Source organism: Chrysochloris asiatica, unplaced genomic scaffold (genome assembly GCF_000296735.1).
Source record: "Chrysochloris asiatica unplaced genomic scaffold, ChrAsi1.0 scaffold00096, whole genome shotgun sequence".
In the NCBI taxonomy this organism is placed as follows: domain Eukaryota; kingdom Metazoa; phylum Chordata; class Mammalia; order Afrosoricida; family Chrysochloridae; genus Chrysochloris; species Chrysochloris asiatica.
This window is the reverse complement of record NW_006408614.1, coordinates 5,234,187-5,256,448: the sequence shown is the minus strand read 5'-3', so window position 1 is coordinate 5,256,448 and position 22,262 is coordinate 5,234,187. Positions and strand designations below refer to the sequence as shown.

The 22,262-nt window shown below is 52.1% G+C and overlaps 2 protein-coding genes across 2 annotated transcripts in view; one reads left to right on the top strand and one right to left on the bottom strand.

Annotated features, from left to right (window-relative positions):
* USP40 (ubiquitin specific peptidase 40) overlaps positions 1 to 786 on the top strand; it is a 93,873-nt gene extending 93,087 nt beyond the window's left edge. Inside the window, exon 32 of the mRNA XM_006866764.1 lies at positions 675 to 786. Coding sequence (XP_006866826.1) covers positions 675 to 786 — 112 coding nt within the window. The remainder of the gene's footprint in view (positions 1 to 674) is intronic.
* Positions 787 to 5,873: 5,087 nt separating this feature from the next.
* DGKD (diacylglycerol kinase, delta 130kDa) overlaps positions 5,874 to 22,262 on the bottom strand; it is a 90,847-nt gene continuing 74,458 nt past the window's right edge. The window contains exons 24-29 of the mRNA XM_006866807.1: positions 21,553 to 21,704; positions 20,247 to 20,451; positions 19,493 to 19,612; positions 7,985 to 8,099; positions 7,169 to 7,299; positions 5,874 to 5,957 (exon numbers count right to left, since the gene is read on the bottom strand). Coding sequence (XP_006866869.1) covers positions 5,874 to 5,957; positions 7,169 to 7,299; positions 7,985 to 8,099; positions 19,493 to 19,612; positions 20,247 to 20,451; positions 21,553 to 21,704 — 807 coding nt within the window. The remainder of the gene's footprint in view (positions 5,958 to 7,168; positions 7,300 to 7,984; positions 8,100 to 19,492; positions 19,613 to 20,246; positions 20,452 to 21,552; positions 21,705 to 22,262) is intronic.

Sequence of the window (22,262 nt, the reverse complement as noted above, 5' to 3'; positions counted from 1 at the left end):
TGCCCTCAGCAATCTCCTTTAAGGGCCGCTTTCTAGTGTCCACTTGCCGAGTGTGGACACATGCTGTCCCCCTGCTGTCGCCGGTGGTGGAGGTGATGGAGATACCAGAAGGGCACGCTCTCAGTGTCAGGGTTTCCTCTTGTCAGGGCGCTACCCCTGTATCTAGAGAAGTTCTGCCTAGTACTGAGTGAGCTGTCTGTCCGTCCATCTCGCCACAGCTGGGTGTACTTGCAGTGCTTAGGACTTAACCCTGACTCTTCCTGGGAATAATGGGAATGCTGACCATCAGGATGGAGAGAGAACTTGTGGGCTCTCTGGTGATGGACGCACTATGCAGCCAGGATGAGAAAGGAAGGACTGTTATAGACACCGCGGGGGGGACATGTTCACACCTTAATCCAGGTGGTGGGCCCACCAGTGAGCACATTCCTGGGCTGGACATTCGGTATTTGTGTGTTCTCTGAATGTACAAAGTGGCCAACAGAGCCTGTGCTGTGGGACACCGTGCCCAGCCCCTTCCACGACCCAGAGTCGCCATGGTGGACACAGGGCGAGGTCAGGGCAGAGAGCGGCACGTTTTCTCTGTGGCGGTTTGGAAATATTGGTGAGAATTACTGTCGTCCTCGGTGCTCACTGCCTGCCTCTGCCACAGTGATGACCCTGTGTCTCCACAGCCGAGAAGCCCATCGTGCGCAGAGCAGCAACGCTTTCTCAGTCACAGAGATGTCAACCCGGCCCCGGGGAACGGAAGCTTCTCTCTCCATCCACGTGGGAAGTTTCAGATAGCACAGGCGGCCCATGGCAGTCTGTGCCCCATCTCCTCAGCGGCGGGCAGCTGCGGGCTCGGCTTCTCCACAAGACCAGGTTCTGTGGACTGTCCAGTCAGGTGCCTTGTTCAGACACATGTTCCAGATCCTCTGCTTTACTTCAAGTCACGTGACTTCCCTCTCAGGCCAGCAAATGCACTTTATTTCTGGGATGCAGTGTCCACACCATGCCACCCTGTCCATCCTTGGTCGTACCTAAGACGTGCCAATCAGATGTCCACCTGGCATCTTTACCCCAGCCCCCCTTTCTGTAAGCAGGTGTGCTGCTTCTGCACTGACCGACTGTAGGTGTGGACAGAGTGGCATGTCGCTAACCTGGCTAACTCGGGTTACTTCGCTCCTCTCTTGCACTATGTAGAGGGCTCTGTGGTCATCTGTGTTCACAGGGTCCTCAAAGGCTGGGGTGCTCTGGCTCTGCCTCCCTCCCACCTTGCCTGGGGATGAAAGCTGTGGTTCCAGATGCCCACCTTTCTGGAAGGAGGAGACACATGGGGGGCTGGGACCATCGGAGGCGGAGATACTCTGCTCACTAGAAGCAGCCTTGGGGGCCAAGGCGTGGCAGCCAGGTGGCCCTGGGTGGGCTGGACGGAGATTCTTGACCATCTCATCTATGAAGACAACTGAGAAAATGGCTGTAAACAGATTTTTGCTCCAGAACTGAAGATGGCTGACGAGAACAGGGAGGCTGAGTCACCTGTGACTACGTGTCCGTGGTGAGCGACATGACGCAGCCAAGACACTGGGCTGTCTGACTCGGCCTCGGGCTAAAGCCGGATTCCCACCGCAGACGCTGCCCACACTGGTGGTCCTGACGGGACAGTTTCTCACACTCACTGTGTCCTTGCTCTTTAGCTAGAACGTACACGTCGAGAGGCAGAAAGAACGTGATAACCACAGTTTGGGCGTCCGGCTTGCAGCTCAGGATTGACCTAGCTTCCACTTCCGTTATCCCCATTGCCTCACCGTCAGACCCCAGCTCTTCAGCACGCTGCTGAGAATCTTGGGTCATAAATTACGTGTCCATTGGGCTTGAGACAACTGCTCTGTAAGGAACTGCACTCAGACACTCAACCCACCTCAGGGCTGCGGCCGCGCTGTGACTACGTCTCAGTGAATCCCAGACTGAGGCCTCCGCTTCACCCCTGTGCTCTTCCCGGTTCTGCTTTTGCTGATTGACAGACAGACAGACAGACCGACTCCTGCCCGGCTCTCCCAGCCCAGCCACCCCATTCATCCCAAGGTGTCAAAGGACTCGTGCAGCTGCTGAGAAGGCGTTTCCCTGGGAAAGCCAGAGCCTCGCTGACGTTTCTCAGGTCCCAAGAGCAGCGCAGACGGATGTGCCTTAAGCAGTGGCCACGGCTGGCTTACATGTTTTTCTTTCTTTCTCTTTTTTCATCTGGGAATAGAGTGGTGGGGCGACAGGGAAAGAACTATGAGTTTTTGTTGAAGGAAAAATAAACGGGTTTTAACACTGTTGCCTTTCTATTTCCTGCAACTTTCTGAGCTTGCTTAAGAGATAAAACATTGTGGTCTGTTTAATTCCCCAAGCAGAATTCAGGAGTTAAATTAGCAAGATTTATATTTAGAAACACTGTATCTGTACTATTTCAGAAATGACAGAAGTTTATTTTGGTTTTAAATAAATCCAGACTCATGGGAAACAGTCTATTGGAAGACATTGGAAGTGGCCTGGGTCTCACTCTGCCTTCTATGGAAATGGGCCTGGCAGCGTTGGGTGAGTTACAGAAAACATGTGAAACTGTGACGTGTTTTTCAAGACAAAAAAGGTGGGCAGCAAGAAGGCCCTGATTATCCAAAATTGTGGCCTGATTCGAAGGATCTACAAAAAGTTGGTGAGGAAATGGAGTTAAAAGAGAGTGCCTTTTTTGCACACTTTTTGAAGCAGGCTTAGAGCTAGATGCTGGCTTCTCTGCAGAAGCCACACCTTGACAGGCCGCGAACAGCTGGTTCAAAGTTCATCATGTCCTGTCCATCCTGAGTGACCGCTGAGTGCCGTGGAGGCCTGACTCTGGGTCCATCTTGAGTGACCGCTGTGAGTGGCTGTGGAGGCCTGGCTGGACACGCCCTGCCCTTCCCACAGGAGAGAGGAGCCGAGACACGCACACAGCAGACGGCAAGAGACCGATCTCAGGGTCCCAGTTCCCTCTGCTCTCCCCAACCCCAGCCGCATGGGCCGGTGGTCCCCCAGGAGCTACACTGGACTGAACCAGAGTGGCGGTCACCTCAGACTCAGATGGAGCTGAGGTCTCCGAGGGCAGGGCCACCTCCTTCCCCTCTCTTCAGAGCAACGTGCCACCATCAGCCCCAAGGGCCTGGTCCTGAGCTGCCCCTGCCTCAGCTCCATCCAGTGACTCACGTCACAGGCCTGGGTGTCCAAGTGACAGTAGCAACCCCCTTAGGCAGCCAGTCCACATCACCCACCAAGGGGACTGGCTCAGGACTCTGGGATAGCACCTGCAAGGCCAAGCACAAAACAGAAGGGACCCTCAGGAGGAGCCTGAGCCCCTGTGTGTCCCGTGTCCCTCAGGTACCTCAGAGATGGGCTCTTGGCGGGGGCCCCAAGGCTGAGGGCCAGCTCTGGCGGTTTCCTTCTAGGTGTGAAGCTGGAAAGCCCAGAGCCTCACCGTAGGGGTACCACCAGGAGCAGTTTGCAGGAGAAAGCCTTAGATGTCCCAAAGCCAGGTGGGTTTTCTTTCAAGGATTCTACAACCGTCTTCAGCTTTTCACACTTGGTATGAAAGCTGTGCCCAAGCTCCTCCACTGGTTAGAGCAGGTCTGAGGCCAGCTCGGCTCAGGGTGAGTGACTCCCCCAGTGCGCTACAGATGATGGGAGGTGGGTGGGTCTCTGCACCATTCCCCAGCTCCTGGCCACACGCCTGAACATAGGTGCACATCTTCATAACGTCTGCCCTTCAGAGACGCCTCAGCCCAAGACCCACAGAAGTCTGCAGGCTAGCAGGAACGGCTGATTGCTAAAGGGCGGACGGCAGGGAATGTGTATAGAGTACTTAAGGCAGCGCCTGGTACCTGGTATTAGAGCCGGGGCCCATGGTCATGGGCATTCCCACGGACTAATGCAGCCTGACAGCGGGCAAAATGCCAGCCAAGGAGACAGTAGCAGGGGTCAGCTGTTAAGGTTTCCTTTACCTGAGAAAGGAGATCTTTTTATCTTAAAAAGAGACACTTAGGGGACAGGCTTTCCCTAGCCCCGTAGGTTTAAACAGTCATTTTGGATGTGATACCTCCAGTTGTGCAGCTAAAGAACAAAACCATGAGGTACAAGGTCCGGAAACGTGTGGCCTGCAAAAAAAATTTAAAAACAAAAAACAACCCACTGCCGTAGATACCAACACAGAGACACTATAGGACAAGGCAGAATTCCCCACAGGGTTTCCGAGGCTTAGTTTTACAGAAGCAGACTCCACATCTGTCTTCCACGGAGCACACAGCTGGAGGGTTCAAACTGCAGACCTTTTCAGTTAGTAGCTCAGTGCTTACCCCACTGCACCACCAGGGCTCCTGAAAAAGCTGGGGCCACTCCCAAAGCTCCTGCAGTCTTTGGATTCTCCTGAGATCCAGCCCCATCCCTCACTTCCGGGAATTGGGAGGGGGATAGACGTGGTGCTGAGAGCTTCCGGTTTGGGAAAGGTTTAAGAGCTGAAGCATTAGCTCCAGGAGCCCTGGGCTCGGGTTTCCCTGAGGCTCCGCGGCAGCCTTGGGATCTGAGAAGTTTGTGGAATTAATCCACCCGCTCAGAACCACGCCCTGTAACTACAATGGCAATCTATTCTGCTTTCCAACCAACAATTCCAGTTCTTTTTAGAGCAGCTGAAAACAGTGCGGAATCCAGTCTGGAGGGACTTTGGCAATCACGATTTTCTGTCGCAGCACAAGAAATGATGGCATGCAGTCTTACTATGGAAGGTCAAAAACAGGCTTGTTTTATTTATTCACAAGAACAACTTATTTACACCGATTAGATGCAGACTATGTACAGAACATACAAGAGGCATCTCTTCACCGGGTCGCTGTATAAATTAGAATTATAAATACGAGGGGTAGGGCCCACCCACCCGAGGGCACAAAGCCTTTTCCACCCAGACTCAGGGACTCTGCCTCGTGCCCTTAGCAAGTCGGTAGGGATGGGGCGGGCAGCTTCACACAAGCCACATGCGGTCCTCATTCTAACTTATTGGAAATAGAAAAATGGGGTTTTCCATTACTGACAACATACTAACTTTAAACAATACTTTTGACCCAAAGCCTTTTTCCCCAAAATAAGGGAACTGAGGTGCACCCTCCTCACATGTCCTAGCTGGCCCGAGTGTGTGAGGGCTTAGATTCGGGGTGACGGGCACACCCCCCAAATCGGGTACCATTATCTCCTTAGTTTGAAGGGTGAGTGAGCGCTGGCAGAGACTTGGAGTCTTTCTCAAAGTAGCGCCACCTAAAATGGCTGTGATGGTGGGAAACACTCTGGGAACAGGGCCGGTGGCTGTAGAAAGGCCACCAGTCCTGCCCTGAGCTCAGGGGCCTTCACTCAAATCCGAAGCCTCCGTCCCAGTGTGACCACAGCCCCCAAGGACCATCATGGGGCACCCTCAGCCACAGCGCGCCACGGGCCACCGGAAGTGCAGTGGTCAAAAAGGTGTCTAGACCGCGTCCATCAGCCCCCTGGGGTGACTCCGAGGAGGGTGCGGGTGAGGGCCTGGCCCCACGTGGGCCTTTTCCTTCTAACATGAACCCTAAGCCCCCGTGCGGTGTGAGCATCTCTGGGAAGGTTGAGAGGGGCACAAAAGGACCCCCGACCCCAACCCGGCACCGCCCAGCCCAGCTTTCCCAGGCCGGCTTCTGGAGTCGGGGTTCCCCAGGCACTGGAAGCAGGGCCCCAAAACCCTTGTCCATCCACTGCTACTTCCGGGGACCCAGCGCCACAAGCGGAAGTAACGGGTGGTGGGCTGGGGCTGCGTGCACAGCGGTGGCGTCAGTCCCGGGCTTGCAGCACGCAAGCCGCCAGCGCGGACGCTAGGCCTCGGCGGGCACCCGGCTCAGCTCCTTGATGCCACACAGGATCCGCTTCATGTGGCCCACCTTGGTCACGCCCAGGTCCTGCGGGAGAGAGGGCAGCTGTGGTGGGTGGGGCGGGGGACAGAGCAGCCACCTCCCGAGGCTCACACTCCGAGATGTCATTAGCATGAAGGCACCACTGCGGCCCGGACTCTCCCTTCGGGGCAGGGAGGCCACCCTTTGGCCAGCGCTGCGCAGGAGACCCGTGTCCAGGCCCTTATCCTCACTGGACAATTTCTATTTCTGAATTTGCCTAGTCACTGGCGTGTTGCCCCAAACGCAGTACTGTGAAGTGACCACCTGACTTCACGGGCAGACCCCACGGCAGAGGCAGCCGCTGTCCGCGGGGAGGGGGGCTCCTCCTCGTGCCCTTAGTTCCACTTGAACTTGGCAGTTCAGGGGCTGCCACCCCTGAAGGTGGTTGTCTAGTTGGGGTGTTGTGCTGCCACCCCTGAAGGTGGTTGTCTAGTTGGGGTGTTGTGCTGCCACCCCTGAAGGTGGTTGTCTAGTTGGGGTGTTGTGCTGCCAGCCCTGAAGGTGGTTGTCTAGTTGGGGTGTTGTGCTGCCACCCATGAAGGTGGTTGTCTAGTTGGGGTGTTCTGTTGTTTGTAAGGTGGCCCCAGCTCTCTCTCATGTGCGCTATGCTGACTCCTGTTACTTCCCTGGGCATGTTCTATGTGGAAAATGGTGGCTTAGGAGATTCCTAGTCCCCCTCCGCCCAGGATATGTGGACTCCTGGTGTGGCACCGAAGGATCAGCTCTGGACTGTGAACCATGAGGTCAGCAGTTCAAACCCACCAACTGCTCCTCCAAAACCCCTCTACAGGGTTTGGAACCGACTTAACAGCACTTAACATCATCCTATGTGTATGTGGAGCCCTGGTGTGGTTCCAACTCACCAGGTGCCCTCTGGAAATCCTACACTCGGCGTGCTGACGGAACTGACCCAACAGCACTTTTCAAGTGTGTGGAATCCTGGTGGCACTGCTGGATAAGCACTAGACTGCTAAATGCAAGGCTGGCAATTCAGAAACCCTACATACACACCAGGAAGCCATACGGGGTGGCTGGGAGTCAGAACCAACTCAGCGGCACTTCACACATGCACGTCCCCGTAGCTTTCTCTAACTGGGGCGAGTAGGGGCCACACACACCTAACATCTGGGGAGAAGTCTGACGGTGGGGCACATCCCACAGCAGCTGAGGCAGGGACAGAGGGACAGGAGGCCCGTGGGCAGCTGACTGTCATGTACCTTGAGGTCCCTCCGCTCCAGGTGCAGGAGTTCGGAGCCCCGGATGTCATGACGCGTGAAGATGTCCTTATACTCACAGAGACTGAGGTGCTCCAGCCAGGCAGCCACCTCCTCTGTCCCCCAGAGGTGCACTGTCAGAGATGGAAAGCAGGAGCAGTGAGGGCCAGCCCTCGCCCAGCACAGCCCACCACCCAGCCAGCTCAGCAGCAGAAGCGGGGTCCTTCCTGCCAGGCCAGTCACCAGCTTTGTGAGGGGGCGTTTCCCTCCGCACCCCAACACTGGGAATGCAGCTCATGGCCGGAGGGAGGAGGCGAGGCAGAGTGTATGTCATCAGAGCCACAATCATGAAGAAGCCCCATTTCTCATCTCATGCTAAGAAAATCAAAAAGGGCTTGTTTGCCCTTGGCAGCGGCCAGCACCACCCCAAGTCCAGCCTGGGTCCAGCTCAGCACCAGGGGACGGCACCTAGAATGCTAGTCCCTGATTGCACCGCCCACAATCACTGGTGGCCCAGGCCCCCAGGGCTCGAGCACCGGAGGACTCATGCATGGATTAGACAGGAGTCAGCAGGGGGCAGGTCCTGGCTGAAGGTCTCTGTCTGGAGTGTTTGTCACTGTCACCTCTGCCCCACCCTCACCCCCTCGGTCCAGAGTGGTAGACGGGTTGTGGGGCTCTGACCCTGGGGTCCCCTAGAGAGCAAACCCAGGGAGTGCAGACGGGAAGGACATGGGTGAGAGCTACTGCGCAGGCTGCCATTGTGACCTGAGGCCTCAGGAAAGGGACACAGGTGAGGGCGGCGCAGGCGGTGGCAGGTACCCGGGGCTCCCAGGCCGCTTCGCGCTTTGTCCTTGCTGTTTTTCTCCTTTTTGAACTTGGTCACCAGGCGGAATTTACCACTGCGGCTGCGTTTAGAAAGATCCAGCATCCCACTCTGCAGGGAAAGGAGAGGCACTGAGACTCGCTCCCGCGCCCCAAACCCCTGGGGGAAGTTCAGCCTCAGGGAGGCCAGCCACCAACCAAACCAACAGGGGTTCTGTTCTGTCAAAGCCCGCCCCCCGGTTTATTTAGCCTCGAGTTTCAATGCCGTGTAAAGTAGTTGTGGCACCATACAGTGTCCACTTTTATATTTTCATTTTTTTTTTAATGTGCATTTCTCCTAAGATTAAAACACTACATAGCTCCTTGGAGGCCAGGATGGCCAAACTTCATCTCATACTCCGGATGTTTTGTCAGGAGGGACCAGTTGCTGGAGAAAGCTATCATGTTTGGTAAGGTGGAGGGTGAGAGAAAAAGAGTTAGACCCCCAACTAGATGGATTGTCCAGGTGGCAGAATCGATGGACTCAAGCGTAGCAACAATTGTGAGGTTAGCCCAGGACCAGGCAGCGTTTTGTCCTGTTGTGCCTAGGGTCGCTATGAGTTGGTACCGACTCCATGGCACCTACAACAACAACAAACTCCAAGTTGGTGGCTCAAGTCCACCAGCCACTCAATAAGAGAGCTGGCGGTCAGGTCAGCTCCTGGCAAGATTACAGCCCCATCTGTAAGGACTGAGACCCTTCTACTTGGTCCTAGGGGGTCACTTCAAGTCGGAATCCACATGGAAATGGATGACGGTGGTTTGGCTTTGTCATTGTAAACCTAAGTTATAAGCCGGTCTTCTCAACTTGGGGTGCTCAACCACGACTATTAACATTATGAATATCCTTACAGGAAGCTTTTCCCGAGCTGGTGAGAATCTAAGATTTCCAGGTAGGAAGGCAGGACGTCTAGTCTAGTCTGTGCAGTATGCGCCTCATACCCATCCAGTACAGCTCTGTCTGGAATTCACATGCACACCAATACACCCGCCGGCACTGACACTTGTGTTAACCCTGGTGCCACCGAGAACAAGGTGTAATTTCCTTGTCAGGCAGGGCTGGCCTGGACCCTACCCCAAAGCAGCTGCAGGCGTTTGCAGGATTCTGTGGCTACTGCTGGACCTGATGTCCATCTTGTCATCACTGTTGTTAGCTCAGTTTTTATACACGTATTTAAGGACCTCTGAGCAAACTTGAAGGAGCCCTGAAAGCACAGTGGCTTATGCATTGGGCTGCTAACCACAAGGTCAGTAGTTCAAATCCACCAGCTGTTCTGCAGAAGACAAGCAAGACTTGCAGCTCCCTTAAAGATTTACAGTTTCAAAAACACTATCCAGGGTCACTATGAGTTGAAATATCTGTGAACCTGCAGGTCAACAGCTCAAATTCACCAGTCACTCCTCAGAAACCCTAACCAGGATTGCTGAGTCAGAACCAGTTCAATGCCACAAAACAACAACATAATTCAGCTAAAAGAAGCCTCAGTGAATACACCTGTCTGAAAAAAAAAAAACGCCGTCGAATCCATTTTAACTCAAAGCAACACTAGAGGACACACGCTTACTACTCCCTACGGCTTCCGAGGCTAGAGATGGCTACAGAAACAGGCTGCCTCACCTTGCTCCCGAGGAGAGCTGGTGGGCTTGAACAGGAGACCCTGCAGTTAGTAAGTGTCCCAATGATTAACCAACTGTGCTACCAGGGCATAGCGCTCCTAATTACCATCCAGTCTCCTCTGTTTGTGCATGGAATATCTGGGAACATTTTAGGTGTGCTGGCTCAAATACAAGGCAGTTGGGGCAAGGAAGGTGGAGGCCTAATCTGGTCTGCAAACCCCGTGGCACAAGGCTACCCTCCCTGCCTTAGACCTACAGCTGCGACTGCCTACCTAGAATTCAACTTCAGCTGACAGAGCACAAACACTAAGTAACTCTGGGTCTGCTTGACTTAATTGATTTCACACTTCTTTCTGCTAGCAGACTCACTCCTTACTCAGTCGTTCTTGGCGCTGTCTCCAGTGTTAGGTTCCGTTCTGGGGCCTGTTTGAACTTTCCTTCCCATGGATGAAAATGCCTTTCTCATGACTGCTTAGACTTAACTGAACAGTTGTTGGCTCCTCCTAAGAACTTGAAGGAAACTTCTTTCCCCAAGCCTGGCTGAGTCTTGTTTGTAGCTGGCTCTAATAGGAAGCCTACTCCTAGTTGTCAGCATGAAGCTAGGTAAGCTGTTACAACTTCTAAGGAAGCCATCGGAAGCCAGGCTCTCCCCAAAGCCATTTCAGCACCATGAGCTGAACTGATGGCTCTCACTAGAGCCTACAGGATAGTTCTGGAAAGTCTGTGAGTATCTTTATGGATTTTCAGTACTGGTTTGGGACTGTACATGATTGTAGCATATTACGGGAACATTCTATTTCCAACCTCTCCTGGAGCTGCCATAAAAATGACCTTTCAGGCGCCTTGCTGCTCTCTTCTGAAATAAAAAGACAAGCTCATCAGCGCCAGAAACCAGAGGAACGAAGGAAGTAACACCGCTGTGAGTACTGAGCGATCTTGGCGCTCAAAACAACCAAGAACAGGGCTCGCAGGGTCTGTCACCAACTGTAACCTCTGAGAACTGACTTGAGAAAACCTAACACAAAAACAACTGGCCCAAACTGAGGAAAGTGAGACCTGGAAAAGAGAGAGCTCCCCCCAAGTCCCCAAAGCTAAAGTGTGCACTAGATCAAATGAAAAACACCAGTCCTACTTGGTACCTCTCACTGGGGGAAAAAGAAATGACAGAGACCATGAAGAAATACTGGTGGGGGCAGTTTTCGGAGGCCTCTTTATATGTGACCCAATTTACTGACGCTACAATCTTGGATTGGAGTCCTCATTGTAGCGCTGTGGGCTAATGCATCAGAATGCAAAGCCATTTGAACTGCAAAGTTGGTGGTTCAAGCTCACCAGCTGCTCCTCGGAAACCCTATACAGGGTCGCTATGGGTCACAATCGACTCGACAGCACTTAACAATCCTGGAAGATGAGGTCCCACCTGGATGGTGTTTTCTACCATCTGGGCCCGGGCTTGAGTGGTAAACAGACTTTATTACCAATAGGTATTATGATTTCCACAGTGCCGCCAGACCACTGCAACCTTCCTGGCCAAACAACTCTTTCACTAAACTACGCCCAGCTGGGGAAGCATCCAAACCTCTTTGGAGTGATCAACGAACCCGCTTAACCCTGACTGTTGAAAAACTCCGCCAAGTGCTCTCCGTTTACCAAGTGTTCTGCTGCCCCTGCCATCTGCACCTCATAGCTCAACGTACATAATGGCGTTGACAGAGCCCTAAGTTTACCCTGGACTAAAGTCCTCCCGTTAGTCCTCTCTACCATTTGGTCCCCAGAAACAGGCTCCTCATGAAACTGCAGGTCTTATGGCTCTTCCTGATGTTGTCTGCGTGAAGCCGACATTATGTAAGTTTATTTACAAAAATATTGTCAATCCGTAACGTAATACTCTAAGAAATATCTTTCCTAGATTAAAGGAGCTTTTGATGATCCAAAAATAAACATCCCTAACCTACCTAACCTTGCCCCTGCATCAACTAAAGGAGTCACTGGGACACCATTGGAAAAACCCTATTTAGTTCTCTTTTCTAACCCCTGTGCAGTGCAGCAACGCTTGAGGGAGTAAAACCTTAGATCCATCAATCCCAGCTCAAGCTAAACTTCCTCTCTGGACCAGCAATAGTGGAGAATTACGGCTGTGTTTAACCTCCCTTGTGGCTAGCAGATGCCATCAGAGTTAGACGACTGATCTGAAGATCACAGAACACAGTGCCATGCAGCCTGCTGGACTCTTTAGACTTGGCTTTATAGGCTTCACCTTTCTGGTACTAACTGTGCGCCACACCTGCAGCCTGCTCCCTTGGTAAGACTGTGTTCTGCTCCTGCCGGTCATCGAAGCACCTTATTGCAGGTTTACTTTATCATATCATTTGGGTAGTTTTTCATTATGAAGCCCTTCTCAAGTTTTATTTTATTGCCTTCAATAATTCCCACCAATGCCTGGAGAGCAAATGCTTGTGTTGGTGAGCCCAAACAGCAGTCCATGCTGGATCTATGACCCCTGTCCACAAGCCAGACATCAGACTTCAGATTCACCCGTGCCCTCTGTGTGCAATGATGGTGTTTATATCCAATACCATCTGTGCGCAGGCCAGATGCATTACTCTGGCATCTTTCTGGATTCTTAGCCCAACCGCAGGGATCTTAAGATGCTATAATTGAACCCGATCCATAACACCTGGCCAGGCCACAGCACACCTGAGAGCTTGCTTTGCAAAGTACAGAGGTATTCATGTTTGTCAAATTAGCTATTACCTCCAACGTAGACTATTCCCTAGATACTCTGGAGTTTTATCAAGCAAGGCACAGGAATCACCTGACTGCATAAAGACTGACTCATCCCCCTTCATCCTAGTCTCTGGGACCCTCTCAAGATGGGACAGTGTACTATAGTGATTTCATGTCTCTTCTAGCCACAGTCTGTAACTCTCACCAGACATTTCTGCCTTGCTGGGTCTGGGTAACAGAAGGTGGCAGAAGAGACTGGTAGGGTAACACGATTCCTGTGGATGTTAACAGAGTTCACTGCAATTGTGCCACCTTGAAGCTCGAGCCTGGGTAGAAAACGAACCATCTCAGAAGCAGGAGGAGGCTCTCACTACCATCAAGGAAGAAAGAGCAAGGAGTGCAGCTTGTCCTTTGGACCCCAAGACCCACCCCTGCACACTGACCGTCCTCCACCCAGGGACAAAAAGCTGTGACCCCAGAAGAGGGGCAGAGGAGCAGCAGCAGCAGAACCAAGATCCAGAGCAAAGACAGAGCCGTGGGCTTCCCAGCCCAGGAGCATGTAGAGCTGAGGGACTTTGGGCAGGAGGCCAGCTTGCAGATGCCTCCAGGCATTGAAATGGGGCAGGGGAAGCTAGGTTTGCTGACCCACAGAGCTAGAGCCGAGCGCTTTCAGGCTGAGGTTTATCGTGAGTGGTGTGTCCTGCGGCATTCATCAGCAGCTGACCGGAGCAACTGTGACCTGAGCATGTTCTGATTCTGTGCTGTAACCTGCGAACTTCTCTAATAAACGCCGTCAAGGTGAGTTGTCTGTGGCCACTGCAACCGATGATCAAACCCAACCAAAGAGGAGGAGAGGGTTGTAGAAGGAATGGGCGGCACATGCTTTTAGGCAGTTAACTATTTGTAACAATTCTTTAACACAACATTGGCTTGAGCAAGTTAATTAAAAACTCCCTTCCCACACAATCATACCTGAAATAACTTGATCTGTGTTCCTTAAAGATATCTATTTTACCGTTTACAGATGAAACTATGCCACTAAAAAAAGATGAAACCCAGTAATGAAGCCTACACGTGGGCGTTACCGTGACCAGCTGGATCAGATAGCCTGGGCTTTTGAGCTGATAGGTGCACCCCCTAAATTTCCATGGCTGTGATGAAAAGCACACATTATACCAGTGATGTGAAAATCTTTGTAAGACACGAGAGGGAACTTATAGAATCTAGTGAGAACCTTTTAGCAGCGACCTGGAAACGGACAGACGTCCCTGGGAGACTGCTTCCCTGACCTTGAGAGCTTTGTCTGGCCTTTATCTGCTACCGTGACCCAGCAGATCTCTCACTACGGCGGTGTTGGATCACAGAACAGCTGCTTTTCCTCCTAGCGCAACATCACTAACACCTCCTGTTGCACTTAGGGAAAACTCTTCTGGGAAAACAGAATGAGACATCAGACAGCTCTCCCAGAGAGCTTCATTCAGTAGCCCTGTGCCTGACTCCCTTTTTCTTGATATTTTTACTAGCTACCTGTTAGCTCTTGTGGAGCTGAGGGACTCTATATTACAAACAGGTTTGATCATCTTGTTTGCTGTTAAGTGCCATCGAGTCAGTTTCCCGAGGAGCAACTGGTGGGTTTGAACTGCCGACCGTGAAGTTGGTGTGCATCTTACAGCACCAAGCCAGGACTCCTTAATTATCTTAGTTATTGTAACAGTGATCTTAGAGCTAAGTTATGGCATAAAAAAGAATCCACGTAACTGAGTGCTGATGGCTGCCGCAAACACTCATTCCTACAAGTAGAATAGACTAGCAGACAGTGTCTGGGGTCTTCAAAGCTTCCTTAGGCACCTCCAAAGTTCTAACGAGAAGTCTATGTGGGGAAAAAATGATCTAAAGTTCTTAGCGATTCATGATCAGCAGAGGTGACCGTGTGACGGCACTGTAAACTGGGAATGACTGACCTCAGTCTGAGTCAAAGCGTTCTAGAATTAACCCTTTGGCTAACCCTAAATCATCTTCTCTAACTTCCTACGAATAGAGCCTGGGGCTTAAAGTTAGGAGACTCGACTTCCTGTAAAACCTTAACTGCAACTGGCAAACATTGGCAGAGGCAAGGATGTACTCTGTGTAGAAACGTTGTTATCAGAAAATGGTTACCAGGATGGTCTTGGATGAACACTTGTGTCTAGGTTAACTCCGGGAACGCTATTAGAAAATCAACACGCTAACCTTGCAAAATTTTACCTTTCTGTTGTTTTGTAATTACGCATAATCCTAAATCCCCATTTGGGGCCAGGAATCCCTCCCCCACTTTGCTGTATAAACAGAGGGCTGGAGTGCTGACTTTCTTTGTGGACACTGTCTCTCTGGTTTGAGTTGTGTCTCCAGAAACTTCTTTGCTTCGCTCTGTTTCACACAATGTTGGGATTTTTCTCCTATGACATGCATTCAAGAAAGCTGCTTGTTTTCACACATTTCTTATGCTTGCCAACTATACCTATATTAAATCATTATTTAAATACCTTTAGTTTCTAGCCAACAACTTCAACGGCAGTCTTTTATCTTCCAAGGAACCAGCGTCCCTAGCTGTCGCCTCCTGACTCTGAGGACAGTCTAGGCACTAGGGCTGACAGAACTAATTTCGTACAGAATTCAAACATCTGATTCCTGAACTTGGATCCTGGGGTGGCACTGTAGGGTCAGCACTGGACTGAAAACCACCAAGGTCAGTGGTTCAAGCTCACCAGTCACTCCTGGGAAACCCTATACAGGGTTGCTATGGGTCAGAACTGATCAACAGCTCTTACATCATCATCAACAAGAACAACTGTTTGTCCATCCTGGATAGTTCATACACCGTTTGTCCCTTTGTGTCTGACCTGTTTCAGCATCATGTTTTCATGGGTCATCCACGTCAGCACATATGAGAACTCACGTCTCTTTGTGGCGGAGTAGTAATGCACTGTGTGACTCCGTTGTATACACCACACCATTTACCCATTCATCCACTGATGTACACCTGAGCTGTTTACCTTTGGGAACCTGTGTACAATTATCTGTTAGAGTCCTTACTTTTAAATCATGAAGGAATACAACCCCGACGCACACCTTTCCTGATTTTAAACCAGCCGCTGTCTCCTTGTTCTCTCCAAATGACTGTCTCTTGGTCTATGTACAGGTTCCTCGTGAGCAATAATTAAGTGTTCTGGAATATCCACTTTTCACAATATTACCCATAGTTTGATATGATCCACACAGTCAAATGCCTTTGCACAGTCAATAAAGCACAAATAGTCTCTGCTTTCAGCCAAGATCTCCTGACTCAGCAATGGCACCCTGCGTTCCACATCCTCCACTAAATTCACCCGGAGCTGCTGACACCGTCAAGTCCGCTCCGACTCATAGCGCCCCTGAGTAGGGTTTCCAAGCAGTGGCTGGGGGGATATAAACCACTGACCTTGTGCCTAGCAGTCCAGTGCTTACCCTACAGTGCCACACGGCAAAATGGTCTTTTAGCTCTTCCTGTATTTTCTAACTAGAATTTTTTGTGCCAAATTTCTTTCAACTATTTGATTACTCTGAAAGTTACTGAATTTTTTTAAATGTTTTTTATGCATTTACTGACATTTTTTTCTTATTTTAACTCCAGACATCGTGTTTCTGCCATTCGAGCCCTCTTGGCATGAAGGCTACTTCGGCAAGGTAAGACATTCCTTCAGTAACCCTGCTGAATCTGATCTGGGCGTTTATCTAAGACTCCTGTTTATTACCGTCATTAAGTACTGATAATGGTCTTTTATGCTCGAATACTCAATTTCTGATGTGCTCGCTTTTCAAGATAGATCGCTCTCTAACTTAGATACTATTTCTCATATGCGGAAATGATTGATTCTTGCGATTTTCCTTCTAGAGACAATTCTTAAGATAATTTTTACCAAATCTTCAGTGGTTGTTATTCATCAATTTTTTTTTCCTTGAAAACTCCAGTTTCATCACGATTTTAAAAATTCATTAGCATTTATATGTGCGTAAGTGAACTGTTGGTGTTGTGAAGTGCCGCTGAGTCAGTTCCACTAATAGGGTATACGGTGGCCCTGTATAGGGCTGTCCTGTATAGGGCGGCCCTGTATCGGGCGGTCCTGTATAGGGCGGTCCTGTATAGGGCGGCCCTGTATAGGGCGGTCCTGTATAGGGCGGCCCTGTATAGGGAGGTCCTGTATAGGGTGGCCCTGTATAGGGCGGCCCTGTATAGGGAGGCCCTGTATAGGGAGGTCCTGTATAGGGAGGTCCTGTATAGGGAGGTCCTGTATAGGGAGGTCCTGTATAGGGCGATCCTGTATAGGGAGGTCTTGTATAGGGCGGCCCTGTATAGGGCGGCCCTGTATAGGGAGGTCCTGTATAGGGCGATCCTGTATAGGGAGGTCTTGTATAGGGCGGCCCTGTATAGGGCGGCCCTGTATAGGGTTTCCAAAGAGCAACTGGTGAGTTTGAACCGCTGACCTTGCGGTCTAGTGCATTAACTAACAGCGCCACACCAGGACTCCATATATATAATGTGTGTGTGTATAAATATATATATATACATATATATATACATATGGTGTTGGAGGAGAATATTGAAAGTGCCATGGGCTGGTAAAAGAACCAACAGATCTGTGTTGGAAGAAGTGCAGCCAGAGTGCTCCTTGGAGGCCAGGATGGCCAAACTTCATCTCTCATATTTCCGACATATTGTCAGGAGGGACCAGTCACTGGAGAAGGATATCATGTTTGGTAGGGTGGAGGGTCAGAGAAAAAGAGGAAGACCCCCAATGAGATGGACTGGCCCAATGGCAGCATCCATGGGCTCAAGCGTGGTAACAATTGTGAGGTGGGCCCAGGATCGGGCAGTGTTTCCTTCTGTTGTGCATAGGGTCACTATGAGTTGGTACCGACTCGATGGCACCTAACAGTAATAAGTATACACACATATATAACTTAGTGTATATATAATTCCTCTTTCATCTTGTCACTATATTGCCTTTATCACTTCACTTTGTTCATTTCTGTCCTCAATTCCATTTTGCAGAAGGCTGCCTAATTTATTTTAATCTTACATTTGAAGAATCCTCTTGGATTTTTGATGCTAGTAGAAACCCCACACCCAGCCCGTACATTTTGCCCTTTTGTATTCTACCCGCTCCCCTTGCCTGGGCAGGGCTGAGTGCTGTGTGTCCCAGAGGCCCAGGGACCCAGATGTAAGGTGGCATCAGCACAGGCACCAGAAAGGCAGGGGTTCCTATCACTCCCAGATCCCTCACGTGCCGCACCACCTGCCCCAGCCCTGCCCCCGGCCTCCAGCTCAGCCCCAGCTGGCTCCTGGAGGGCAGCAAGTAATCCTGCCCCAGGCCCTGTCTGCATGTGTCCAGCCAGGGCCTACGGCCAGAATTAACGTGCTGCCTGCAAAATCTGGTAGGTACACACCGGACTACAAACCCCAAGGCTGGCAACTAGAGCCGCTCTGGGGGAGAAAGATGAGGCTTTCTGCTCCTACAAAGATTTAAAACCTCGGAAACCCTAAACAAGGTTGGAATTCAGTCGAAACCAACTCGATGTCACTTAACAACACAGCAAAGCATAACTCAGGTCCACTCCAGACTTGGCCTCGAGGGGTCATCTTGTCCACAGCACATCAGACAACAGGGGAGACGTACGTGTGTGTGTGTGTGTGTGTGTGTGAGAGAGAGAGAGAGAGAGAGAGTGGGAGTCTAAGTGTGTGCGTATATGTGAGGGGGCGTCTGTGAGAACGTGTGTGTGGCAGTGTAGATGTATATGTCTGAGTGTGGCAGAATGTGGGTATATATTACAGAATGTGCCTGTGTGTGTCAGTATGTGTGTGTGAGAGGAAGGGTGTGCTGTTGTATGTGTGTGTGAGTGAGGGTGTGTGTGTTAAAAGAAAGGGTGTAGTGGTTGTGTGTGTGTAGGTGTGGATGTGTGAAAGAAAGTGTGCAGGGGTTGGGTATGATAGTGTAGGTGAGTGGTGTGTGAAACTACAGTGGCTGTGTGTGTGTGTGTGTGTGTGTGTGAGAGGAAGCATGCAGTGGTTGTGTGTGTGTGTGGCTGTGAGAGAGCATGAGACTGGTAGCTTCACAGCACTTGCTCTGAAATCATTTGTAATTATTTGTTTTGAAAGCATTTTCTGATGAAGTGTTGCAGCCACCATACATGTGACATGCAGGACCTCCGTGTGTGCTCTGTCCTACTCACAAGTCTCGGCACAGCACTGTACCCTCTTGTCAGCAGAGTCCCCACCGTGGGCAGCCGCTCGGGGGTGGCTTTCCTGGTGAAGCCGCCCCACCCTGCCTCGCTGCGTTCCCGCCACTGTCCGCTCCTTTTGTCCAATTTCCTAGCATGTTTGCTTTCTTGTTATCTGATGGTACGTGTTTCCAAGAGACCTCCAATCCTACTGTGAACAGCGTGGTGGATAAAGTGGGGGTGCTCTCGCCTGCACGTCCCACCCCTCTCAGGCTTTATTGTGTGTCTGACTTCTGTAGTCAGCTGCTTAGCTGACTCTGTTCTGCTGATCACATGAAAGGCTGGAAACTTGATGTCACTTCAGAGCATGGTGACATCTTACACAGAGGCAGGATGTTCACTTTCTAAGTGGTTACAGTTCTCTGCTTGATTTGCCCTGGGACATAGCTCTTTCTTTGAAATTCTGAGACGGTTTGCTATCCTAAGTGTCTGGTATCGGTTCTCAACTTGAGGGCAGTTGAAGGCACAGGAGCAGAGAGGTCCGCGGTGCGTTCAGTTGGACATGACTAGAGAGGAATGAAGGCTTTGTGCTCAGCGGGCCGGAAAGGAAAGTGTGCTTTGTTCTAAGGGCCTAAAGTGTTGTGAAGGGTGGTACCGGACTGGGGGCGAGGGGGGCGCGCCCCTTCCCTCGGGATCTCAGCAGGCCTCGACTCCAGCAGCCACACCACAGCCACCCAGCAGGGCAGCCACGGGCCCAGTCTCCCCAGGACTGACGGGTCACCCCACAACCAGGCAGGCTCAGGGTGGGGAGAGCCCTACTGTGGCAGCTGCTACCAGCAGCCCTTCCGTCCTCATGGAGCACCTGGGCCGCATCTCCAGATCACGTACCTCCTCGTCCCCGGGCTCTGGGCACTGACAGAGCCACGAGGTGTCCACCAGCTTCCCCAGTTGCACGTCCATCTCCGCGAGTGCTGCCGCGAGCCGCTCCTTCTGAGGGGCATCCAGCTGCTGCTCGGGCCAGAGGCAAGAGAGTCAGGGCCCTGGACAGGAAGTGTGCTCCGGGCAGAGCAGCCCATACAGAGCTAAACTTGGAAGCTCGCCTTTGGGAATTCTAGAGCAAGATGCCTGGGACTCACATCTACAGGGGGCTTCATTTGCCTTGGGGACCCTCCCCACCAAAGGGGCAGGCGCAGCTCTCTGCACGCAGCATGCAGGCACCACACCGACTGAGGTGGAAGCAGCTGCGGTCACATCTCAGGAGGCAGTAAGGGGGGGGAGTATGCGCTAGATCTGGGGGCGCCCCGGGCTTAGGACCTGGCGCGAGTCCCTTCATTCCTCAGGCTTTCTTCCTAAAGCATGAGGCCTCCCACCCACCAAGCTCACCAAGGTCAACTAAGTACTGGTCAGTCCTGGAGGTGGTGAGGAGGGGACAGGGCCCTGTGATTGAGAATGAGGTCAGCCTGGGACACCACCCCACCTGCGACTTCTCGTCTGTCTAGAGTGACAAGAAGGTGGCTGCCACTGACGGCTTCTATCACCCTCGAGGCTGCGTGGCCGCACACAGTCAGACCCAGGGCCCTCCCACACGGCACTTGAGAACCCAGAGCCAGGATCCCAGCAGAGAGCGCAGCTGCTGTCTCACCAGGGCCACCTTGCCGGCCAGCAGCAGTTCCGTCTCGCTGCGCAGCGCTTTGATGTTGTTCACCATCTCCAGGATGAAGCTGCAGTTCAACCCCTCAGAGGCCCGGGGTTTGCCGTAGACACGATCCATGGCCTTGGAGCTGGCGTTCACGGCGTGCGCCAGCTCTTGTTCCATGTCCTGGTACGACTGTGCGATCTCCCGGATGCTGCAGAGACAGGGGGGCGTGGTGCCCATCAGAACACAGGACCACGTACAGACACGGGCCCCAGCGCTGGACGCCAGTGACCAGCAGAGGAGAGATCTTCCACAGGAAACCCGACAGAAAAAAAAAACCACCTTTTTCAGAGAGTCTACCACCAGACCATACACGTGAGATACTACAAACAAGACACGCAGCCTGGAGGACAGTAAGTGTCCAGGGGCCCGGCCACAGGTGATACCAGGGCCCCTGCCATCAAGCTGATCCCGACTCCCTCACAGCGTCACCACGGCTGCCATCTTTGTGGAGCAGACTGCTGAATCTGTCTCCTGAGGAGCGAGCGGCTGTTGGGTTCAAACCACACACATTTTGGTTAGCAGCCCAGCGCTTACTCACTGTGCCACTAGGGCTCTTTAAAGGGACCAAAGGTCCCATAATATGCCCACAAGGGCCCTCCGAGCAGCTGTACCTGTCCCACTCCCGAAACAGAGGCCTGGTCTAACAAGGATTCCTGCAGCATCTGCAGTGGTAAGCAGCCACTACTAACCATGGGTCGGCCGTTTAAACCCACCAGCCACTCCGTAGGACAAAGGTCCCGTAGACTGCTGCCGTTAACAGTGACGGCCTTGGAAACCCTCTAGGCACGTCCACCCTGTCCCGACAGCAGAACAAGGCTGCCATTTGATTTGGGTTTATATAAATGAAAAGTAACAGAAGACGATCATCAGCGGGTCTGAACTGACCACAGCCGGTGGTCGCCTCCTTTGGCTGCTAGCCTTTGGATGCCAAGCAGAAGGGGGGTGGTTTAAGTACACTCACCCATATGCCTCAGATGAAAGGCTTATGTGTGAGAAAGCAACCATGGAAAAGGCTCTGAAGCACACGTCTGCTCTGACATTTGGGGCCCCCATGACTGGGAACCCCTTCCACGGCCACTGATTGCTTAAAGGAATGTAAGTGAGGGGCCCAGAAAGGCAAAGTGAAGGGGGCGCTAAGGAGGCAGGTCAGATTCTCCTCCCCTCTGCGGGGTCTGACGAGCCCAGGCAGGCAGGGTGCTGAGAGCTGCCCTCGTGCACTGACCCCCTCCCAGGGCCAAGGGACGCCCACCTGTGGATGAGGGCTCCCGCCGCCTGACCAAACTGGCTCATCTGCGTGGACTCCTCCTCAGACAGGACCTCAGGGTGCAGCGAGAAAGAGGGGGGCCGTGGCAGTTCACACTTCTGTTTGTCCTCCCAGGATTTGAGGGTGCTCTCAAAGGCCTGGGGTGGGCACAGTGCAGTTACTTTCCCCCATCCCTCCAGAAAGAACCCACGCACACCTGACACGCTTTCTAGTGTGTGCTGCTAGGCACAGGCCACGCCCACTCACTGGGGTGTGGCTTGCTCTGTGCTAAGACCAGCTCTGTGGCATGGCATCGAGAGAACCACTCGGGCCAATTGGCATCCGAGTCTCCAGCTGCTGAACGAAGAAGGTGCACGCATCTCCTGCAGGAACCAGCGCCAGTGGGAAAGACGGCTGCAGCTGGACCCTGCCTTGTCCCTCCCCTACAAGCGACACTGACTCAGCCCCTCCCAATGGACCTCGGTTGCTCCTCTTGGAACCTGCAATCCCTGAGTGAATGCGAGCCCACCACTCAACACACACGGTGCCCTCCTACTGCATTATTTACGAACAAGGGTTAACAGGTCATTCTGAGCCACAACAAACAGCCTTCGGAACCGGAGTTCATTTTTCTATCCGGCAGGTAATCGCAGCAAATCCTGATGTAGCACTGTAGGATAAGCACTGGGCTGGAAACCACAAGGTCAGTGGTTCAA